The sequence below is a fragment of the Ochotona princeps genome, chromosome 14 (genome assembly GCF_030435755.1).
Source record: "Ochotona princeps isolate mOchPri1 chromosome 14, mOchPri1.hap1, whole genome shotgun sequence".
Taxonomy (NCBI): domain Eukaryota; kingdom Metazoa; phylum Chordata; class Mammalia; order Lagomorpha; family Ochotonidae; genus Ochotona; species Ochotona princeps.
The window spans coordinates 17,491,316-17,509,974 of NC_080845.1; the positions used below are offsets into that span (position 1 = coordinate 17,491,316).

The window sequence follows — 18,659 nt, forward strand, 5'->3', positions numbered from 1 at the left end:
TCAGCTGAGCAGGAACTGGGGAGTGTCCACCAAAGGTGAGGCATGGCTGTGTAATGGGGCCACAGTTTCTAGGTCTAGTACCTTTGGCCGGACCCCTCCCATGACATCAGCCTCTTTCTGGCTGGTGGTGAGAGACACTATAAAGAGTGTTCATCACAAGGCAAGTGTTGACTGAAGCTTTCAACAGCCCAGCTGGCAACACCAGACCCTGACTCTCCACATTGCTCTCACTCAGTGGGCTCTTCACACGCACTCTCTCCACACCTCTGCACCCTCCCTCACTCTCAAGGCCTTCCCAAGTCCTACCACATACAGAAGCAGGCTGTGATCCCACCACGTCCACATATGCCAGACACTTATGCTGAGGGTGTTATGTTCACCATTCCATTGAATCCCTACTGCAGCCTCCTCGGCAGGCATAACTATCCTCAGGAAGAGGAAATGGAGAGGAATCCTCTAGGGAAGTAAAATATGTCCTCACAGCTTCAAAATGGCAGGGCAGGAATGGAGCAGGCCTGCAGGACTCCAAAGCCTGTGCCCGTAAGCACATTCTACACAATCATCATCCCTCATCTCTCCCCTTTACCATGGTCTGGATTTAGCACCAGTAAGTTGGGCCATTGCATGTGCCTATCAACTTCAACTGTTACTGAGTATATCACACATTTTGTGCCTATCAACTCCAATTGTTACTGAATATGTCACACATTTAGTGCCTATCAACTTCAACTGTTACTGAGTATATCACACATTTCTCCAAATTCACCACAGGTTGCATGAAGGAAGGGACAGTAGCATTAAAAATTATTTATTTGAGAGTCAGTTAAGTATTTGTATGTGGATCTGCGAGGAACACACATACAGAGAGAGAAAGAGAAAACTTCCATTCACTAATTCACTCCCACATTGCCACTTTGGCCTAGAGTTTCATCATTGTTTCCCATGCAGGTGTACAAGCCCTGGTTTTCCCAGACCATTAACAAAATGCTGGAGCAGAAGAGGAGCCACCAGGGCTTGAAATGGTGTCCATACAGGATGCCAGTGTCACAGGTAGCAGCTTTATACACTGTGACAAACACCTGACTCAGGATTCATATCTTGCATTGATAGACTCTTGTGTACTGTGACATAGAATTACGCTGTGTGACAAATACGTTCCCATTCATGGGGGACAAAGAAGGCCATGGGGACTGAGTTCAGTGAGTAAGGAAAAGAGATGAAAATGTACTGAGCAGCTTTGTTCAACACCTTTCAGTGCTTTGTAACGAGTACTTTGCCTGGAATATTTGCTTGGTTCGAGACTTGGAAAACCTGGGTAGTTCACCCAACTCCACTCACCCAAAAGAGTTGGGGGAACACTTGGCCTTCTCCACATGCACCATCCTCTCTTTCCAGACGTAATGAGCTTTCTGATGCGCTGCAAGAGCCATAGCTGAATCTGTTTCCCAGTGGCAGTGCTGTTGCCCATCCACTTCTCTGCTTGAGAACATGTTTTAAGAATTGAAGGTCACGGGCCCGGCGGTGTGGCCTAGCAGCTAAAGTCTTCGCCTTGAATGCCTTGGGATCCCATATGGGTGCCGGTTCTAATCCCGGCATCTTCACTTCCCATCCAGCTCCCTTCTTGTGGCATTGGAAAGCAGTTGAGGACGGCCCAAAGCTTTGGGACCTTGCACCCACGCGGGAGACCTGGAAGAGGTTCCTGGTTCCCGGCATCGGATTCGCGTGCACCCGCCCATTGCGGCTCACTTGGGGAGTGAAACATCGGATGGAAGATCTTCCACTCTGTCTCTCCTCCTCTCTGTATGTCCGGCTTTCCAATAATAATAAATCTTTTTTTAAAAAAGAATTGAAGGTCACTAACTACATCTTAAGGAGATGGGATGGCCAGGTCTCAAATGGGCAGGAACAATCCCAGGCAACACACCAGAGCAGGAAAGGCCATTTCCTGGAGGGGAGTGGCGAAGCTGGAGCCGCATGGACAAATAACCACGCCACAAGGTATAAAATCAGGCATACTGGAAAGCAAAGACAGTGTAGGAAGAGACTGTCCTGGCAACAACAGAAGAAGCAATACTGATTCCTACCAAGATGAAGATGCTGTGCCTGTGTGTGGCACTGGTTCTGATTGGTGCCCAGAAGGAAGCAGCTGCTGATGTGTCCGAGGTAGGCACAACGACGTCTGACTGTGGTGGGTAGAGTGGAGGATTCCCTAGTTCTGTCTGTTTACCCAAGGGACGAAAGACCAACAGGGAGCTCTACCTATTGGTTTACTCCTAAAATTCCCGCATTGGCTCGTGACTGGTACCCAAATTCAGTTTAGGACTTCTACATGGCTGACAGGGACATAACTATATAAGATATCAACTTGTTGCTTCCCAGAGTGCACAATAGAATTGGGAAGCAGGAACACAGAATTGGGAGCTTGTCTGGGTCCTGCTATGGGCTGTGGGCATCCCAGCCAGCATCTTAACCCTAGTGTCAAACAGTCACTCCTGGACAGGAGGAGGCAGAAGTCAGGTAGGCTCCACTGGAGGACCTGAGGGTCCTTAACATATGAAACAAAAGATGTGTAGCTATTGTACCACATTCAAAAACTGTGTTTGGTGATCCCCATTCTCATGACAGAGACAGTGACAATCCCCACAGAGGTGGTGTCCATTGACCACAATGCTAATTCCATCAGTACATCACCATTATGAGCCCTAGCCTAGGTTAAAGGGCAGAAATGACCATGTGGCAAACCCTCTGTTATTCTCTTACCTAATCCCTTTTCCTTCTTCACTGTAGGTTTCTGGGTACTGGTATTCTGTTCTGCTGGCCTCTGACCACAGGGATAAAATAGAAGAAAATGGAAGCATGAGAGGGTTTGTAGAACGTATCGATATCTTGGAGGACTCATCTATGTCTGTCAAATTCCATACAATGTAAGTGAGAGTCTTTTGAGTAAGGAAGGAAAGAGTGGAAGCCTGGTATCACTGACACATAAGCCTATGTGTACACACATGCATACATGTGTGCACATGTTGCTTTGTGTGAACACACACACACACTGAGACTGAGCCCAAAGTCTGAGGATTTTTCATTGATCCAGGACTTTGTGGACTCAGGACTTTTCAAGATTCAGAGGGAAGAGTTGGTGACAGGAATTAATTTATCAAGAGTGGAAAGAGGAGGTGGCAGAGGGACATCAGTCATAAATAGTGTGATGGTATTACACAGCAACGACATAGGGGATCAATAGCCTCATTGTCAATCTACGAATTAAAACTTGCATGACCAAAAAACTTTCCTGTCTTTCTACGTCCATTATCCCTTGGGAAATGAGATGGTGTCAGATCTTTATCTGGATTTTGCTTCTGTTTTTTGCATTTTGTTTTGTAAGGATCAAAGCTGATAGCATTTGAAAAGCACTCAATTAAGAAATGAGCGTGTGGTGAACACTCATCCTGCCATTCAGAAAACTAGGGATCTTACAGTAGCAACAGTGGTGAGTGGTGATAACAGCAATGATGAACTAGTTGTGTGAGTTCTTCCCAAGTACCAGATCAAAGGCAATCCTGTCAGTAAAAGCTGTTTGATAATTGTACCACAAATATTCACAGAAAGGTAGAATAAGAAACTGCAGCAGGCGAGGGAGTCAGTCTTGTTATTACCTCTTGGTCATCCACTTACATTCTTTTCCAGTGAAAACGGACAATGTGCTGCACATGAGTTAGTGTCTGATTCAACAGAGGAGGAAGGAGTATATACTGTTGAGTGTAAGTATACCCCTCTCAATTCTGCTTTTGACCACAAGCTGTCTTACCAAGTCCCTGATTCTTCATCACTTTTACCAATGATTATTTAGGTCCCATCATGGGGACATCTAACAGCCAACATCCCTAGTGACTTCACTGTGGGAGAGAATTACATGTTCAAGCAAACGCTTGGTACACAACACTGTCAGATGAGAAAAAAGGTGACATGATTTTATATGCTGCCTGCCATGCAAGTGAAGTCTCAGAATAACAGCAAAAGGGCTGGAGAATCAAGATGGCCATATAGGGTAAGGACACATATAAATAGTTGGAGATACTTTTAATCAGAATGAAGCAGAGAGCACTCATTCCATGAAATAAGAGAGGACAGAACAACAGCAGAATAGTAGCTGGAGACTGTCAGACACAGGAAAGCAGGGGAAAAAATGGTGCATTATTGCGGTGACTGATAATTCAACGGCATTCAGGTATCAGCAATCTGAACTCCATCAGCAGTCGGAACTCCACCAGCCACCAGGTGGGTAGGGACTTTCACTGGGAGCTTGGGAGGTGAACCCAGACAAAGAACCGTCCGTCCTGCTGGTCCATTTGATTTGACCAGGAGCAGAGACAGAGCAGCAGATCCCAGACAGGCAGTACAAGAACAAAGTCAATTTCACAGCCCAGTCAGCCCCCTGGAGCCGAATTGGGCGCCATTTTGCATAAAGAGGCAAAAGCAAGGGAAAGGACTGAGCATACCCTGAGCTGGGAGTGAACTCATTTCTGACTCAGTGAACGCGGCATTCTACAGGTTCTACCCAAGACAGGTCTGGGGAGCCCTCAGATCTGATGGCCAGCAGATCAAGGACTCTAGTACTGGTACGTCAGGCGCCATTTTGTACACTGTGGCAAATGCTTTAGGCCTGCAAGGGACTACAGTGAACTGCACATGTGCTGAGCCCACGAGAATTCACTGAGTTCTGTGGATTGCACGGGTCCTACAGGAAAATAATACTGACTGTGGCACTGTACGGGTCAAAATAGGTCCATGTGGCACCCAGACCTAAAGCCCAAGAGATTCCGGCAAGATTAGCGCCACCAACAACCTAGCTATATAGGATACCTGGTGTCTCCCTAATCCTGGGACCTGCTCCAATCAAGAGTGCGAGAAAGATTGCAGAGACAACGGTACAACCTCAGCATGATAGCACAGGAGGTGGAGACTGGTGAGCCAGGAGTTGGGGCTAGGCAGTTCTTGGTGGAAATCTAACATAAGAACCCAGACCTGGAACTCACTGGAGGGAGTGGCACAATTGGCTGCAAGCAAAGAGTTGTGTACCAACTGCAAGAAGTAAAATCCAACTGTAGACATGTGGGTGACAGAGCTTAGAAACCTGCCCCAAGGAGAAGCATCTGATTACTAGAAATACAATGACCAAGAGCAAAAGAAGAGACAAAGGCAAAATGAGTGTTACTGAGACTCACCTGCAAAGGAGCAAAACACTATGTCAACCTCAGAGTTCACTGAGGAAGACATCGAGAAAATGGGGGACACAGAATTCAGAAAACTCATTTTAAAGCTTCTAATCAACAATGAGAAGCACATACAAGAGTTCAAAGAATTTAAGGAATATGTTACATAAGAAATAGCAGCAATTAAGAAAATCAAGGCTGATATATCAGAAATGAAGAACACAGTAGAGCAAATTAGAAGTACAGTGGAGAGTCTTCAAAGTAGAACGAAGCAAGCAGAAGAAAGAATCTCAGAACTGGCAGATATTTTCTGTCACCAGGGAGAAGCAAACACAAAGCTGGAAGCAGAGCTGGATCAGGCCAACAAAAGCACTCAAAAATTGAAAGACACTATCAAAAGGCCAAATATGAGCATTATGGGAGTCCCGGAAGGTGCAGAAAGAGAAACTGGTTTTACAGATACATTTAATGAAGTAATAAAGGAAAAATTTCCCTAATCTAGAGAAAGAATTGGGAAACATCATCCAGGAGGGGCACAGAACTCCCAACAGGCTTGACCAAAAGCAATCTTCACCACCAAGACACATGATCATCAAGCTCTCTTCAATTGAACATAAGGAAAAGATCCTGAAATGTGCATGTGAAAAAAATCAATTGACATATAAAGAAATGCCAATTAAACTCACAGGAGATCTCTCACAGGAAACTCTACAGGCAAGAAGAGAATGGAGTAACATATTCCGGATTCTAAAAGAAAAAATTGTCGGCCCAGGAGAACATATCCAGCAAAGCTTTCTTTTGTCTTCGAAAATGAAAGAAAATTCTTCCACAGCCAGGAAAAGTGAAAACAATTTGCCTCTTCGAAATCTGCCCTACAAATGATACGTCAAAAAGTTCTCTTGACAGAGAAGAGGAATGGCACCCAACAAAACCAAAGGCAAGTGGGAAGAACATCCCAGTAAAATGACAACACAAGACTAAACCAATGAACACCCCATTCCTAAAATGACAGGACCAAAGCACCACCCATACCTATTAACCATGAATGTAAACAGTTGAAAGTCATCAATCAAATGTCATAGATTAGTAGACTGGATTAAAAACAAACCTCATCTATTTGTTGCCCACAGTAGAGACATTTCACCAACAAAGATCCATGCAAACTGTATCTCATGGATTGTGATTTTTTTTCTTAGTTTCATCTCTTCAAAACCCCTCTTCGGATTAAATCATTCAGTGACTCATAGCTCATACAGTAGCATCATATTCTTTAAGAAGGTTCTTGATTTTCTGTCTCAGTTCTTCAGTGACACATTAATCATTCACTAGCATGTTGTTTAACTTCATGATGCTGTTAATTTCTTTTTTTTTCTTCCTGTTGTTGCTTTTGTTTTATGGCTTTCATTTAAGAGGATGTATAGTAGCTGTATAATGGAGGCTGTCATATCTAGTAACATGTTATTTAACTTCCTGGCATTGTAAATTTCTATTTTCCTTCCTCTTGTTGATTTTGTGTTGTGACTTTTCATTGAAGGGGATGTACAGTAACTGTGATAAGGAGACTATCATATCCAGATGAGAGGATACAATGCAGTATGCATCTCCATTACCAGACAAAGATAGACTTATAATGAATCTGTTTATTTTGGCAGTATAATGCTGGACTCTCTGCCATTCCCATGCCCACAATAGTGGACATATGACTGTGTATGAAGAATGAACTATACTTTAATAATGATATAGAGGAACTAAGTGGGGGATGGGATTTGGGAGGGGATAAGAGAATTCCCAGGAGCCTATGGAACTGCATCACAAAATGATAATAATAACAAAAAATTCAAAAAAAAAAATAGCAAACGGGCAGGACAGCTTCTTGTTCCTATGCCTTTCTGAGTAGGGCTGGTGTTCACTACTGTGACAACCTTCTCAGGGTGCAACCTCAGTGTGTGATGCCAAGTGAGAATTAGGAGGAGGTCAGAGGCACATCCTGGCGAGCTGCTGAGGCATGTAGGCAGGTCTCAGAAATGACCAGCGTGAGCAGCTGCTGTGGCTACATGTTTCTACCACTGGAGGCCAACCTAGCAGCTTCTGTTTCCACAGACACCACCTCTTGTAGCACAGGGAGGTGCATGACTAACCAACTTTCCTCCCTTCCTGAATTTCTTATGTGGAAGAGACCAGGCAAAGGATGTCAATGGCCTCCTTCTTGGTCAAACAAGTTCTGAGTCTTGTTCTTCTGCCCACAGATAATGGACACAATGTCTTTCGCATCCTTGACATGGTCTCTGATGAGTACGTCATTTTCTATCTCAAGAATGGTGACAATGGGGAAGGCTTCCAGCTGATGGAACTCTATGGTAGGGTCTTTTCGCATCAGCTCCCATCGTGGGGGTTTGGGGGGCCGCTGGCAGGGTGGAAGGAAGAAACCCTGCACTCAGGATTATCTCAGCCCCTGACATTCTCCCCACTGTGGAACCAGTGCTCACCCTGGATAACTTCTGTTGGGGTTGGGGAGATCCTGAAGCCTGGCATCAAGTCCAAAACATGCCCTGCTGGTGTCAAATACCTCGCACACCTGACTTCAGCCTGAGCCCCTCATGGTGCCATTTCTTTTCCCCTCTGTTGGGGACCCTCCTCTCCTCATTCACCTCCACAACTCAGCATACAAGACCCGGCCATGACTGTCACTCTTCCCACAGGCCGAGGACCTGATGTAAGGTCAGAAATCAGGGAAAAGTTTGTGCAACTGTGTCAAGAACATGGAATCGTGAAGGAAAACATACAGGACCTAACCAAGACTGGTAAGTTCAGTCTTCTCTTTCTCTTACAAATGATCATGGAACAGAGGAGAAATCCAAGAAATGCGTTCACCCACAGCCAGTCCCCTTGTTCCTATACTGGTGAGTCAGCTGCTTCCTTCCTGGGTCATGAACTGGGGTTGGTGCTTTAACATGTTCTGTTCCTCCTCTGCAGATCGCTGCCTCCAAGCCCGAGACCAGGCATAGGCCTAAGATCTCAGGTTGGTGACCTCTGAGAGGACCTGGTGAGAGGGGGTGTGGGCCAAGAGCTTGTGGGAGGATCTGGGCTTTGACCTCAGATGATTGGATAGGAAGCTGGGGGTGTCTTGTGGGGAAATGGGGGTTTGTGGGGAGAGGTTGATATTTGGAGTTAGAGGCCCTGGGCTCAAACCCCAGTCTTGTATGGGTTGGGGGATGTCTTGGTCTGGCGTGTGAACTCCTTTGGCCTGGCCCTGCCAAGGCACACGAGGGCAAGCCTTTAGAGTCCATCTCTCTATCTAAGGCAGGCTCAGTTTTATGCTGATCACCTACCATGGTCTGTGAGCTACATGAGAACCATCAGGATGGTCCTGGGTAGAAAACAGCTTCTCCAGCCTTAGCAGCAATGAAAGAGGAGATAGTGATGCTGAAGTCACAGATTCACTGTGTGGCAGACAGGCAAGGGGAAAGAGGCACAGGCCTGAGGAACTCCCAGAAACACAGGTTGGGGTGGAAAGCCTAGTGGGGTGGAGTGTGGTGTGAGTATGAGACGTCTGTGTGTGTCGAGGGGCCATGTTCCATCCAGGAGATCAACTCGCTCGCCCTCCAAGCTTGGCTACAGGGCTTCTCCCGTTGTTGCTCTCCAATCTGGGAACAGCCCTGTCTGAACTCCCCTTTGGGCTCCAACTTGGAAAACAGACTTCAAGTTTCCCCATCTGTTTTCTGCCTCAAGTCAGTTACAGGGTTTATTCAGGTGAAATAGGTATTCCTCTGCAGGACTTGCATAAAGCTGTCACTTACCTAAGGTAGCCGGTCTTTGTTAAGCTCCTCAACTTCCCACAAACTTCTAGAAATTATCTTTGGCTGGAGTCAACAGAACCCACTTTAGTATTTCTTTGTCTCTGTGTCTCTTTTTGTTTTTTAAGAGAGAGTTAGCTGGGAAAATTTAAGAAGGCATCAGCCAGGGGAGGAGAATCATTTGCTCTGTGCTCTTCACCCTACTCTTTTCCTGAAAACAAGTTAAGTGAGAACATTCACAGGAGATGCAGCTCTCCACCATGTCCACCCAGGAGATGTTTATAATTGCCTGTGTCTTATTTCTCCTCTGTGTATTATGCTCCAGGTAACTGCCTGCTCACCTCAGCACCAGCCTCTCTGCATTCCTGGCCATCACATCCCTCCAGGTCAAGTTCTAGGGCCTGATTCCTGTCACTACTCCTGCATGTGAGGATGCTCTCCACGCATCCTCAGGATTGTCCCTTACTGCCAGCACTCCTTCTGCAATCAAAGGTCCTTGGGGATTTTTGACTCTCTCTGTCATACCCTAGGGAATATGAGCATGATCTCCTTCTACACTTGCAATAAATGATGCACCTTGCAGTGTTGTGCATTGTCTCTGTGCCCATGAGGGTGTGGGGCTCATGGAAGTGAATGACCAACTCCCTTGGCCATGCATCAGCTTTTCTCTTCTGGCTTCTCCAAACCTCTGCCACGTCCCAGGATTCTTCCTTCCCCAGTCCCCATTCATCCACACTCTCAGGTCTCTGGGAGTGTGGCTTGATCTGTCATTTGCCCCATTTCTTGTGGCCTCATAAGCTCTGGGTTCATACATACCCCAAGATTATAGGACATGGTTGTGTGTAATCTGCCTCCAGTTGATAGACTTCTTTTGGCTCTTTTGTGGTGAATTACTGCCTAGGGCACCCCACTGGGCAGTGGTTCGTGCCCTTCCTGCTCTACCTCCAATATAGCATCTGCTAATGCACGTGGGAGTGTGTGGACCACGGTCAAGTATTTTGTGTCGTTACATCCATGTGGTAGAGCTGGAAGAAGTCCGGTGTGGCCTAGGTCTTCTATTTCAGTCCTTCGCCCATCCACACATTAGCTGCCAAGTCTGTGACCCCTGGAGACAGGGGTTGTGGGGGTGAATTGGTAGGGGCCTTCGTCATCTAGCCCAGATCCTTAGTTACACCTGCAAAAACTGATCCTCTTCTATTGAATAGGAGCTTTGGTTGGCAAGCCCTGATGCACATGCAGGATATCGTAGCCTATTGGTAACTGCAGAGAATTTTTTTTAATCTTTTGTTTTTGTTTTTTGAGTGGCAGTGAGGGCAGGGAAGAAAGAGATGGAGAGATAGAGAGAGAAACTCTTCCATATCCTCCATATCTTTCCCACAAATGCCTGCAATAGCAGGACTGGGCCAGGATAAAGCCAAGATCCCAGAACCAATCTTGAGGGCCCATGTAAGTGGCAGTGACCCATGCCACTAGACCATCACCACTGCATCCCAAGGGGCACATTAGCAGGAAGCAGGAACACAACCCACAGCCAGGACTCAAACACAGGCCCTCTCGTAGGTGACACACGAGTCATGCTGCTTCATAACGTCTGAGGAGCTAATGCCCATCCCCAGGCAGCCCTTTATTCCCAATTCTATTTACTGTGATTATTTGTTTTGTGTTTCCCCCAAATAACCATATCCATCACACTAAACCCCTGAGAATGCCCTGAAGATGGGCATTCAGTCATATGAGTGTGTCAGTCCCAAGTTACTTTTAAGCTGTCCAGTTACTGTTCTTTAAATATCATGTATGATTTAAGCCTTGGTGCAAAAAAGATATATGTCAAATGAACTCCCAGAGGAAATATTAAAATAGGACACCCCGGGGCCGGCGGCGTAGCCTAGCGGCTAAAGTCCTCGCCTTGGACGTCCCGGGATACCATATGGGCGTTGGTTCTTATCCTGGCAGCCCCACTTCCCATCTAGCTCCCTGCTTGTGGCCTGAGATAGAAGTTGAGGACAGCCCAAAGCTTTGGGACTCTGCATCCGTGTTGGAGACGCGGAAGAGGTTCCTGGTTCCCAGCTTCGGATCGGCACAGCACCAGCTGTTGCAGTCACTTCGTGAGTGAATCATTGGACAGAAGACCTTCCTCTCTGTCTCTCCTCCTCTCTGTATATCCGACTTCGCTATAAAAAATAAATAAATCTTTAAAAAAAAAAAAAAACCCAGGACACCCCAGGCTTAGAGGCTTTGCCATTTGATGTTCCTCTCCAGAACAAACTTCATTGGAAAAAAATCTTGTGCCTGGAATTGGAACCACAGGGAACCAACTGTTGTGCTTACAAGTTAGCATTTCAGAAACTTTGTCCTACTGGTTTCAAAAAGCTCGTGAGTTCTGAGAAGCATAGAGAAATTGTGGCTGATCACCTGGAGGACAGTAACATGCAGGTCCCCGGGAATGACCAGAGATCGGACAGACACAGCAGCTCGCAGCTGCTGGGTTCCACACTTCAAATGTCACTCGAGCTTCACTCTCCCATGCTCCACTTAGTCCTGAGTTAGTCATGCACACAGCTTTCCTCCTTTCTCTATGGATAAGCCTGTCTCTGGGCCCTTCTCCTTGCTGCTCCCTTTGGCTGAAAAAGTTGTCTCCAAACAGCACAGGGCTCACACAGCCTGCGTGTCACCTCACAGAGCCCTGAGTCTACACTGGTGCACTCTCCCTCTCCCTGCCCTTTCTATCTGTTCCTGGCTGAAGTGTGACCCCTCTCCAGTGAACGCACCATGAAGCCAAGGGCATCAGTGGTCTCCAGCGAGATGGAAGGTGGAAGCTCAGGAGGCAGCCATGCGTCCTGTCCCAAGCGATTCCTGTCCACAGGCAGGCTCCCTCAGAAGCCAGGCCTAGAACTCCTGTTCACACTGATCTTACATCGCTGCCATGACACAACGCAGCTTCTGCTCCACTTCCCAACACAACAGCTGTGGGAGATTGTCCCTGGATCTCTGCCTTCTTAGTCTATGTGGGAGGTTACAGGCACAGGGAACACCGGGTCCTTGGCACAACCCCTGACAATGGACACGGCTAATTACTGACTATACAATCATGCACAGAGGCCTTCCCCAAGTCTCTCTTCTCTATTCTAGAACGAACAGTATTGGGACTTCCTAGATAAGTAACTCTGAGAAATAAAATGTGACTCACAGACTACCTGCCAGCCACAGTGTTGATTGTGAACTGAAGCATAGCTTTCGCCATGCTTGTTGTATATGACCTGTGACTTGATTGGAGGGTTCAGAGAGATAGACATGCCTTCTAGCCAATTACAGTGTCATTGTTGGGTGGAAGGACTGTCAGGAAACACCCTTCTGCCTTCTGCTTTCTTAGTCTAAGTAAGTTTGTGCTTGCATTACAATAAACAGTCATGCTTGATCAGACTGTGTCCAGTGGTTCTTGCAGCTTAAGAACACCATTGCTTGACCCCTTCTATGGTTTTGGGGGCCTGCTCACAGGAAAAGCCCCAGAGACAAAGCTCTGGCAGCTGCCTTTCCTCCAACAAGGCCAGGAGAAGGCAGGCTCCAGAGGCCTGGCCCAGAGCCTTCTCTGGGATTTTCAACTAAGTCCTTATGCAAGAGCCTTGCAGTGACCAGGAATCTCCTTGGTTGCATGTTATTGTTGATTTGTATTTACTTATTTGAAAGCTGGACAGGAAGATACACACAACAGGGAGAGATTACCCACTCTCCACATACCCACAATAGTCTGAGTGTGCCAGGACGCACGTGGGAGACAAAACCCAACCTGAGCCTCTCACCTGTGTGGCAGCAACCCAAGGGCTTGAATCATCCCTTGCTGCCTCCCAGGATGCACGGCAGCAAGAACCTGGAATGGCACATGAAGGCATGACTCAAACCCCTGTTAGCCAGTGTGGGCACCCAAGGCAGTGTAACATAACCACTGTGGCAAATCCCCAAGGATCCATGTATTTCTTCTCCATTTGTACAGCGGGAACAGTAAGATAAGCTAAATCACCGATTGTAGTGAAGAATGTATTTGTTGATCTTAGACATTCTTAGAGCTGTGTCTGACACCATTTTCTATGCATTCTTTGCCATCATTCTCTCCAATTCCATCAACTGATAACCAAATTCAGTTTTTGACATCTGCCTTTCGACTTTAATTTAGGCTCATCACAATGTATTTTGCTTTGTAATCCTAGGCATATTTTTGTTTGAGAGTAGTGCTGACCTCAGGAAATACACCAGGATGCTTTCTACCTGAAAAGTCTTGAATGAGCTATTCTTTCAAGACTACAACTCCAATGACAGAGAATTTACCCACAAACCATTTCACTCCTTGGTGTCTCCTGGTGTCCGACCTCTCCAGCACTGGGATTTCTGTGTTGTGTTGTGTTGTGTTGTCCACCAAACAATGGTTGCAGAAGTCGAATTGACCTTCAGACGTTAAGTTACCAACACTACAGGAAGGAAGATTCTTAAAATCCCAGTGTGGCTCCAAGCTGTAAGGTGCTGAAGTGAGTCGGGGAGCAGGCAATGACCGGCATCTTCATCCTGAACCCTAAAACGTCAACCGAGGCTCTGGCCCCACACTCCCCCCCACCAGGCTTTGAGCCACTTGTAGAGCATCTCCCTGATTCCCACGCCTTTTCTCCTCTTCACTGCACTCTTTCCTCCCACTTTCCTCTTTCCTTCCTCCTTCTTTTCCTCGTTTTCCCTTTCTTTCCAGACTGGCCCCTGCAGATCCACCTTGGCCCAGTAGGGGAGACCCAGGGAACAAGGGTATCCCGAATGCGGCCAACTAGGCTTGCACAGTCCTGTAACCAGAGGGCTATGTCCCTGGGGTGCAAGGAGCCCTTTGCAGCAATCCCAGGAGGCAGGAGGGGAATGTCTCCCTCTGGTGGCCAGCTGTGCACATTGCAGACTTCGCCTGTCGCCCGACTGGGCACTGGGTGGGTGCCAAGAGCCGGGCGTTCCTTCTCCAAGACTCTTGGAAAAGGCTTGTGGCTCACGCTGGATGCTCTGCAGACCTGAGAAGCATCTGCCGTGCAAACGTGGAGAGGAAGGCAGCCTACTGGAACTGTTGGGGATGCTAAAGGATGAGGCTACATACCACCTTACTAACCCAAACCTCTCATTTGCACGGCCTGCAGGAGTTACTGTGAATCATAATTTTATTCTTTAAAGTCCAATCTTACCATGATTATCTTAACTTCTGTTTCTTGGGGCCAGCGTGGTGGAGCAGAGAATTAGGCAGCAGCTGGTAGCACCCAAGTCTGAATGCTGCCTTGTTCTGCTCTCCATTCAGCTCCCTGCTGAAATGTCTGGGAAGGCAGCAGAAGGTGGTCCAAGTCCTTGGGGCTGCTGGATTCGCGTGGGAGACCTGGAAGTAGCTTCTGGCTCCACCAGCCCAGCTCTGCCCATTGCAGCCATTTGGGGAGTAAATAGCAAATGGAAGATCTCTCTCTTTCTGTCTCTCTCTCTGTGTGTTTCTCTCTCTCATTCTACCTTTCAAATAATCCTTTTTGAAAAAAATGCAAAAGTCTGGAAGTATGACTTCTTAAATTTAAAGTTTTGCAGCCAAATGCCCTGAGCAGTCCGCAGAAACAGAACAATAAACTTCCTTTGGGACTAGGGAGGGGAGATTTCTCTGGTCCTCGCTTGGTTCCGACTTTGGGTCCCCATCCTCTCTCGCAATAACCATCAGGATCGCTCCGGAAAGCCCTCAAAACAAATAAAAAAACAAACAAGCAAACAAAAATCTATAACATATAGAGACCAACAAGGAAAGCTTAGAATTAGGAAGCGGTCAGTGTGGATTCACTTATACCTTACTAGGTAGGTGGGACACAAAGATTAGTTACTCCTCACTAGGGTATTGAAGATTCCTCTGCACACCCCTCGTAAACCTGTTCTGCACGTAAACTGTTGACATATGTCTTGTTAGAGTTATAAGCCAATCTAGACTACCCGAAAAAAAGCCAGGCTCAGCAAAATTATGCTTCAATGCTATAAAATGCTAAATACTATAATGAAAATAGACACGAGACAGCTGAATAGTAATCTATAGCCATTTTAAGGTGTAAGGAACCCGGATGTATATAAACTAAAATTGAAATGTCAACGAAGGAGTCACAGGATGTGGTTAGGAACTTGCATTTTTTTAGCATATTGGTCACTCAATACTATGTCAATTAATTCCATAACGTTATAAATTGTTGCTGATGTTACGTTGGGGCTTTTAATTGATTGAAATGATACTCTGCTGGCTCTACCTTCAGACCAGAGATGGTCTCCCCAAGAAACCACTGAACTTATCTGGACAATAAGATGCTGGGCTCTATGCTTGGTATATGCTTGCGACGAAAGAATCTCAACTGAACTTGAACTGTGGTAATGCAACAAGGTGGAGGAATCCACCATTGGGGGAGGGTTTGGGGAGGGCTTGGGGGAATCCCAGTGCCTATAAAACTGTGTCACATAATGTAATGTAATTAATAATAAAAAGTAAAAAAAAATTGAAGGTTTGAATTTTCCACATTCAACAAAATCTTAGGAAGTTACAAAACATTACACGTAAGGCATGAAACTGACACTCTCCCAAACATTAAATTTGAATTATTATCGCATCTAAGGGCAACCAATGTGCGGCAGATTTGAAAAGGAGAAAAAAGTGTAGAGATGTGCTAGGGAGTTAATCAATTTTTTTTTCTGAAAATTTGAAAGATTTATTTACTTGAAAGACAAAGATGCTGAGGGGGAGGGAGAACGAGAGGCACAGAAAGAAAAAAGAGAGAACTCTTCCACCAGCTGATTCACTTCCCAAGTGGATGAAAGAGCCACGGCTGGTCCAGGTCGAAGTCAGAAACCCGGAGCTTCAGCTGGGTCTTCCACGTGGCGGCCCAAGCACTGGGCCATCTCCTACTACTTTCCCAGGCACATTTAGCAGGGAGCTGGATCAGAAGTGGAGCAGTTGGGAACCAAACCATGCCCACCTGAGGTGCCAGTTGAGAAAGTGGCTTACGACACTATGCTACAATAATGCCAACCACCCACAAGACTACTTACCATTGTTAAGAAGCAGCGTGGTAGAGCAGTTAGGTGTGTGGACTCAGCAGCCAGACTGCTTGGCCTAAATGCTTGCTTCACCTGCTGCCCCAAAGGCCAGCCTGTGTTTCTGAGATCTGTGATGTTGAAATCATTGTCGTGCTGTGGCATTTCTAAGTCATTGTGTACTGACGAACTCGTTCTTAGCACTCCTTTTGTGTCTGGTTTTGTGGGGTGATTTTGTCTTTTGGTAAGGAGGTCTCTAACGTTGTAACAGCTTCAGGTCAAAGAAAACTTTGACCTGAATGTGATGTTGGAGCAGCGGCTCAGCTCCCTGCGCCTCCTGTGTGGAGGGATCTGTGGGGTACAACAGCCATGAAGCCGCAAAACCCATCAGAGGCTCACCCACCCGAGTGCTGAATGAGGGGCATGAGAGCTGCCTTCCTGCAGAAGTGGTGATGGCTCGAGTCACTGGCTCCTGCCATGCACAGGGGAGAGGACAGTGTTCTTCTCTGAAGACAGCCTTGACCCCAGCTGTGGTGGACATTTGGGGAGTGAGCCAGCTAATGGACTCTCTCTCTCTCTCCCTCTCTCTCTCTCCCTCTCTCTCTCTCTCTCTCTCTCCTGCTCTTACTCTCACTCTGCATTTCAAATACACTATACTTTTTAGGTATACTAATTGCTTTAAGAGGATTTCTCACTATATAATTACATTATGCATTAACTCATTTAACAGCTAAATTCATATGCCCCTGGTCTTCATTTGTCAAGTACAAGAATCCCTCAGCCTGGTGCTGTAGCCTAGTGGCTAAAGTCCTCGCCTTGCACGTGCCAGGATCTCATGTGGAAGCAGGTTCGTATCCCAGCTGCTCTACTTCCCTTCCAGCTCCCTGACTGTGGCCTGGGAAAGCAGTCGAGGATGGCCCAAAGCCTTGGGACCCTGCACCCACGTGGGAGACCCTGAGGAGGCTCCTGGCTCCTGACTCTTGGCTTTGGATGGGCTCAGCTCTGATTGTTGCTGTCACTTGGGGAGTGAACCAACAGATGGGAGATCTTTCTATCTCTCTTTCTGTCTGTAAATCTGCATTTCCAATTAAAATAAATGAAAATTTAAAAAATAGAAAAGAATCCCTAAAGGTCTGGATTGGGCATCAGTAAATAAGAACGATGAGCACCTTTGGGACAGAAATGCCGAGCTGGAGCAGCTGTTCTCTCACTCCTCGTACCACGTGTTAAAAGCAAAAGCCCTTCCAATGAATATATCTGTAACAATCTAAATCAAAAAATAGTTCTTTTCAAATATGTGTTTGTAATATAAGTCCTGCTATTTGACAGAATTCATGATGAATAATACATCAGGAGAAGCTAAGATTTTGCCCATTTTGTTTATGGACAACCACCAGACCCATCAAAATGCTGAAAAGTGTGTACGCCAGCCCCTATGCTAAGCATATACAAAGGTTAACACACACTGGCATTCTGCCTTGAAGAACATTCAAGTGAATCTAAACGAAGTGAATTCTCTTTGGGCACTGTCCATGTTGGAAATAAGCGAGACTTGGGGGTTGCTCCTGGCTATTCGTGCTGAGCTCACAGATCAGCTGGTCTGAGACCTCAAAGGCCCCAGGGGTGGCTGCTGGCCAAGGGTGAGGGGATCAAAATGCCACACAAGGAGGAAGAAGGCAATAAATCTCACCCCCTCCTTTGTCCGCATGCCCTGTCCCCATCAAGAGCCCATTCTTTCATAAAACTCAGTGGGGCGTACTTTCTGTCCCAGGCACAGTCCGGATTCTGACATTAGCACACACACTTTAGACCATTAGTCAATAGTTATTGAACTGTTGATGCTTGTAACAATTATGACTTCCCCCTTCTCCTTGGGTAAGGTCCATATGGGCAAACGATCCCTCTCTCTAGAACAAATTCCTGCAAGCAGCTTTTGGCCTCGCTCAGCAGTGAGTGGAGGTAAACAGAGCATGGAGGAAAGAAAACATTCACACTTGGCCAATAATGCCAACAGACAACTTTGTGGTTGCAGTGCTGGGAGGTGTGGGTTCCCTGGAAGTTTCTTCTGACTGACATTTCCATGCTGGCAGCCGTGTTCCATCCTGCCTGTCCCCAGCCAACACCTTCCTGATTCACATTCCAGAAGCTGCCTTGGCAGGCTACCCTGTGACGCACGATCCCTGTTCACCCAGAGCCTTGCCTTGGCTGAGTGTGCCCGCTTTCCCGATGCAGACTCTGTCCCATGGCTACTTTGGCTTCACTGGCTAGGAACCAATGCCAGTCCCTCTGGGTGCCCCTCAGAGAGAAGGCGTGTTCAGATCTGTCAGGTGGATTGGGTCCCTGTGGGGCTATTACATGCGAGCATAACAGAGAAAAGATGGGGCAAAACCACAGAGCCTAGAGTTAGACAAGGCAGTCCTGGAAGCATGTGCATCATTTGACCATGACGGAAAAGGGGGAGAGTAATGTACGTCCTCTGCTCGCTAGGTGGCGCTAAGGCTTTTTTTTTTTCAAATTCATGATTGGGCAGCTGGCCACAGCCGGTCAGTAAGCACATTGCCGTCTCAGCCCAGTAAGCCTTTATTACAAAGCCCCTAGAGTT

The 18,659-nt window shown here is 46.7% G+C and overlaps 1 protein-coding gene across 1 annotated transcript; it reads left to right on the forward strand.

Annotated features, from left to right (window-relative positions):
• Positions 1 to 2,049: 2,049 nt before the first annotated feature.
• LOC131481907 (allergen Fel d 4-like) lies at positions 2,050 to 9,573 on the forward strand. The gene is made up of 7 exons (XM_058672689.1): positions 2,050 to 2,163; positions 2,788 to 2,924; positions 3,685 to 3,758; positions 7,457 to 7,567; positions 7,910 to 8,011; positions 8,184 to 8,253; positions 9,330 to 9,573. Exons 1-6 carry the CDS (start codon positions 2,089 to 2,091, stop codon positions 8,213 to 8,215), a joined length of 531 nt encoding a protein of 176 aa, XP_058528672.1. The 5' UTR covers positions 2,050 to 2,088; the 3' UTR covers positions 8,216 to 8,253; positions 9,330 to 9,573.
• Positions 9,574 to 18,659: the final 9,086 nt, after the last annotated feature.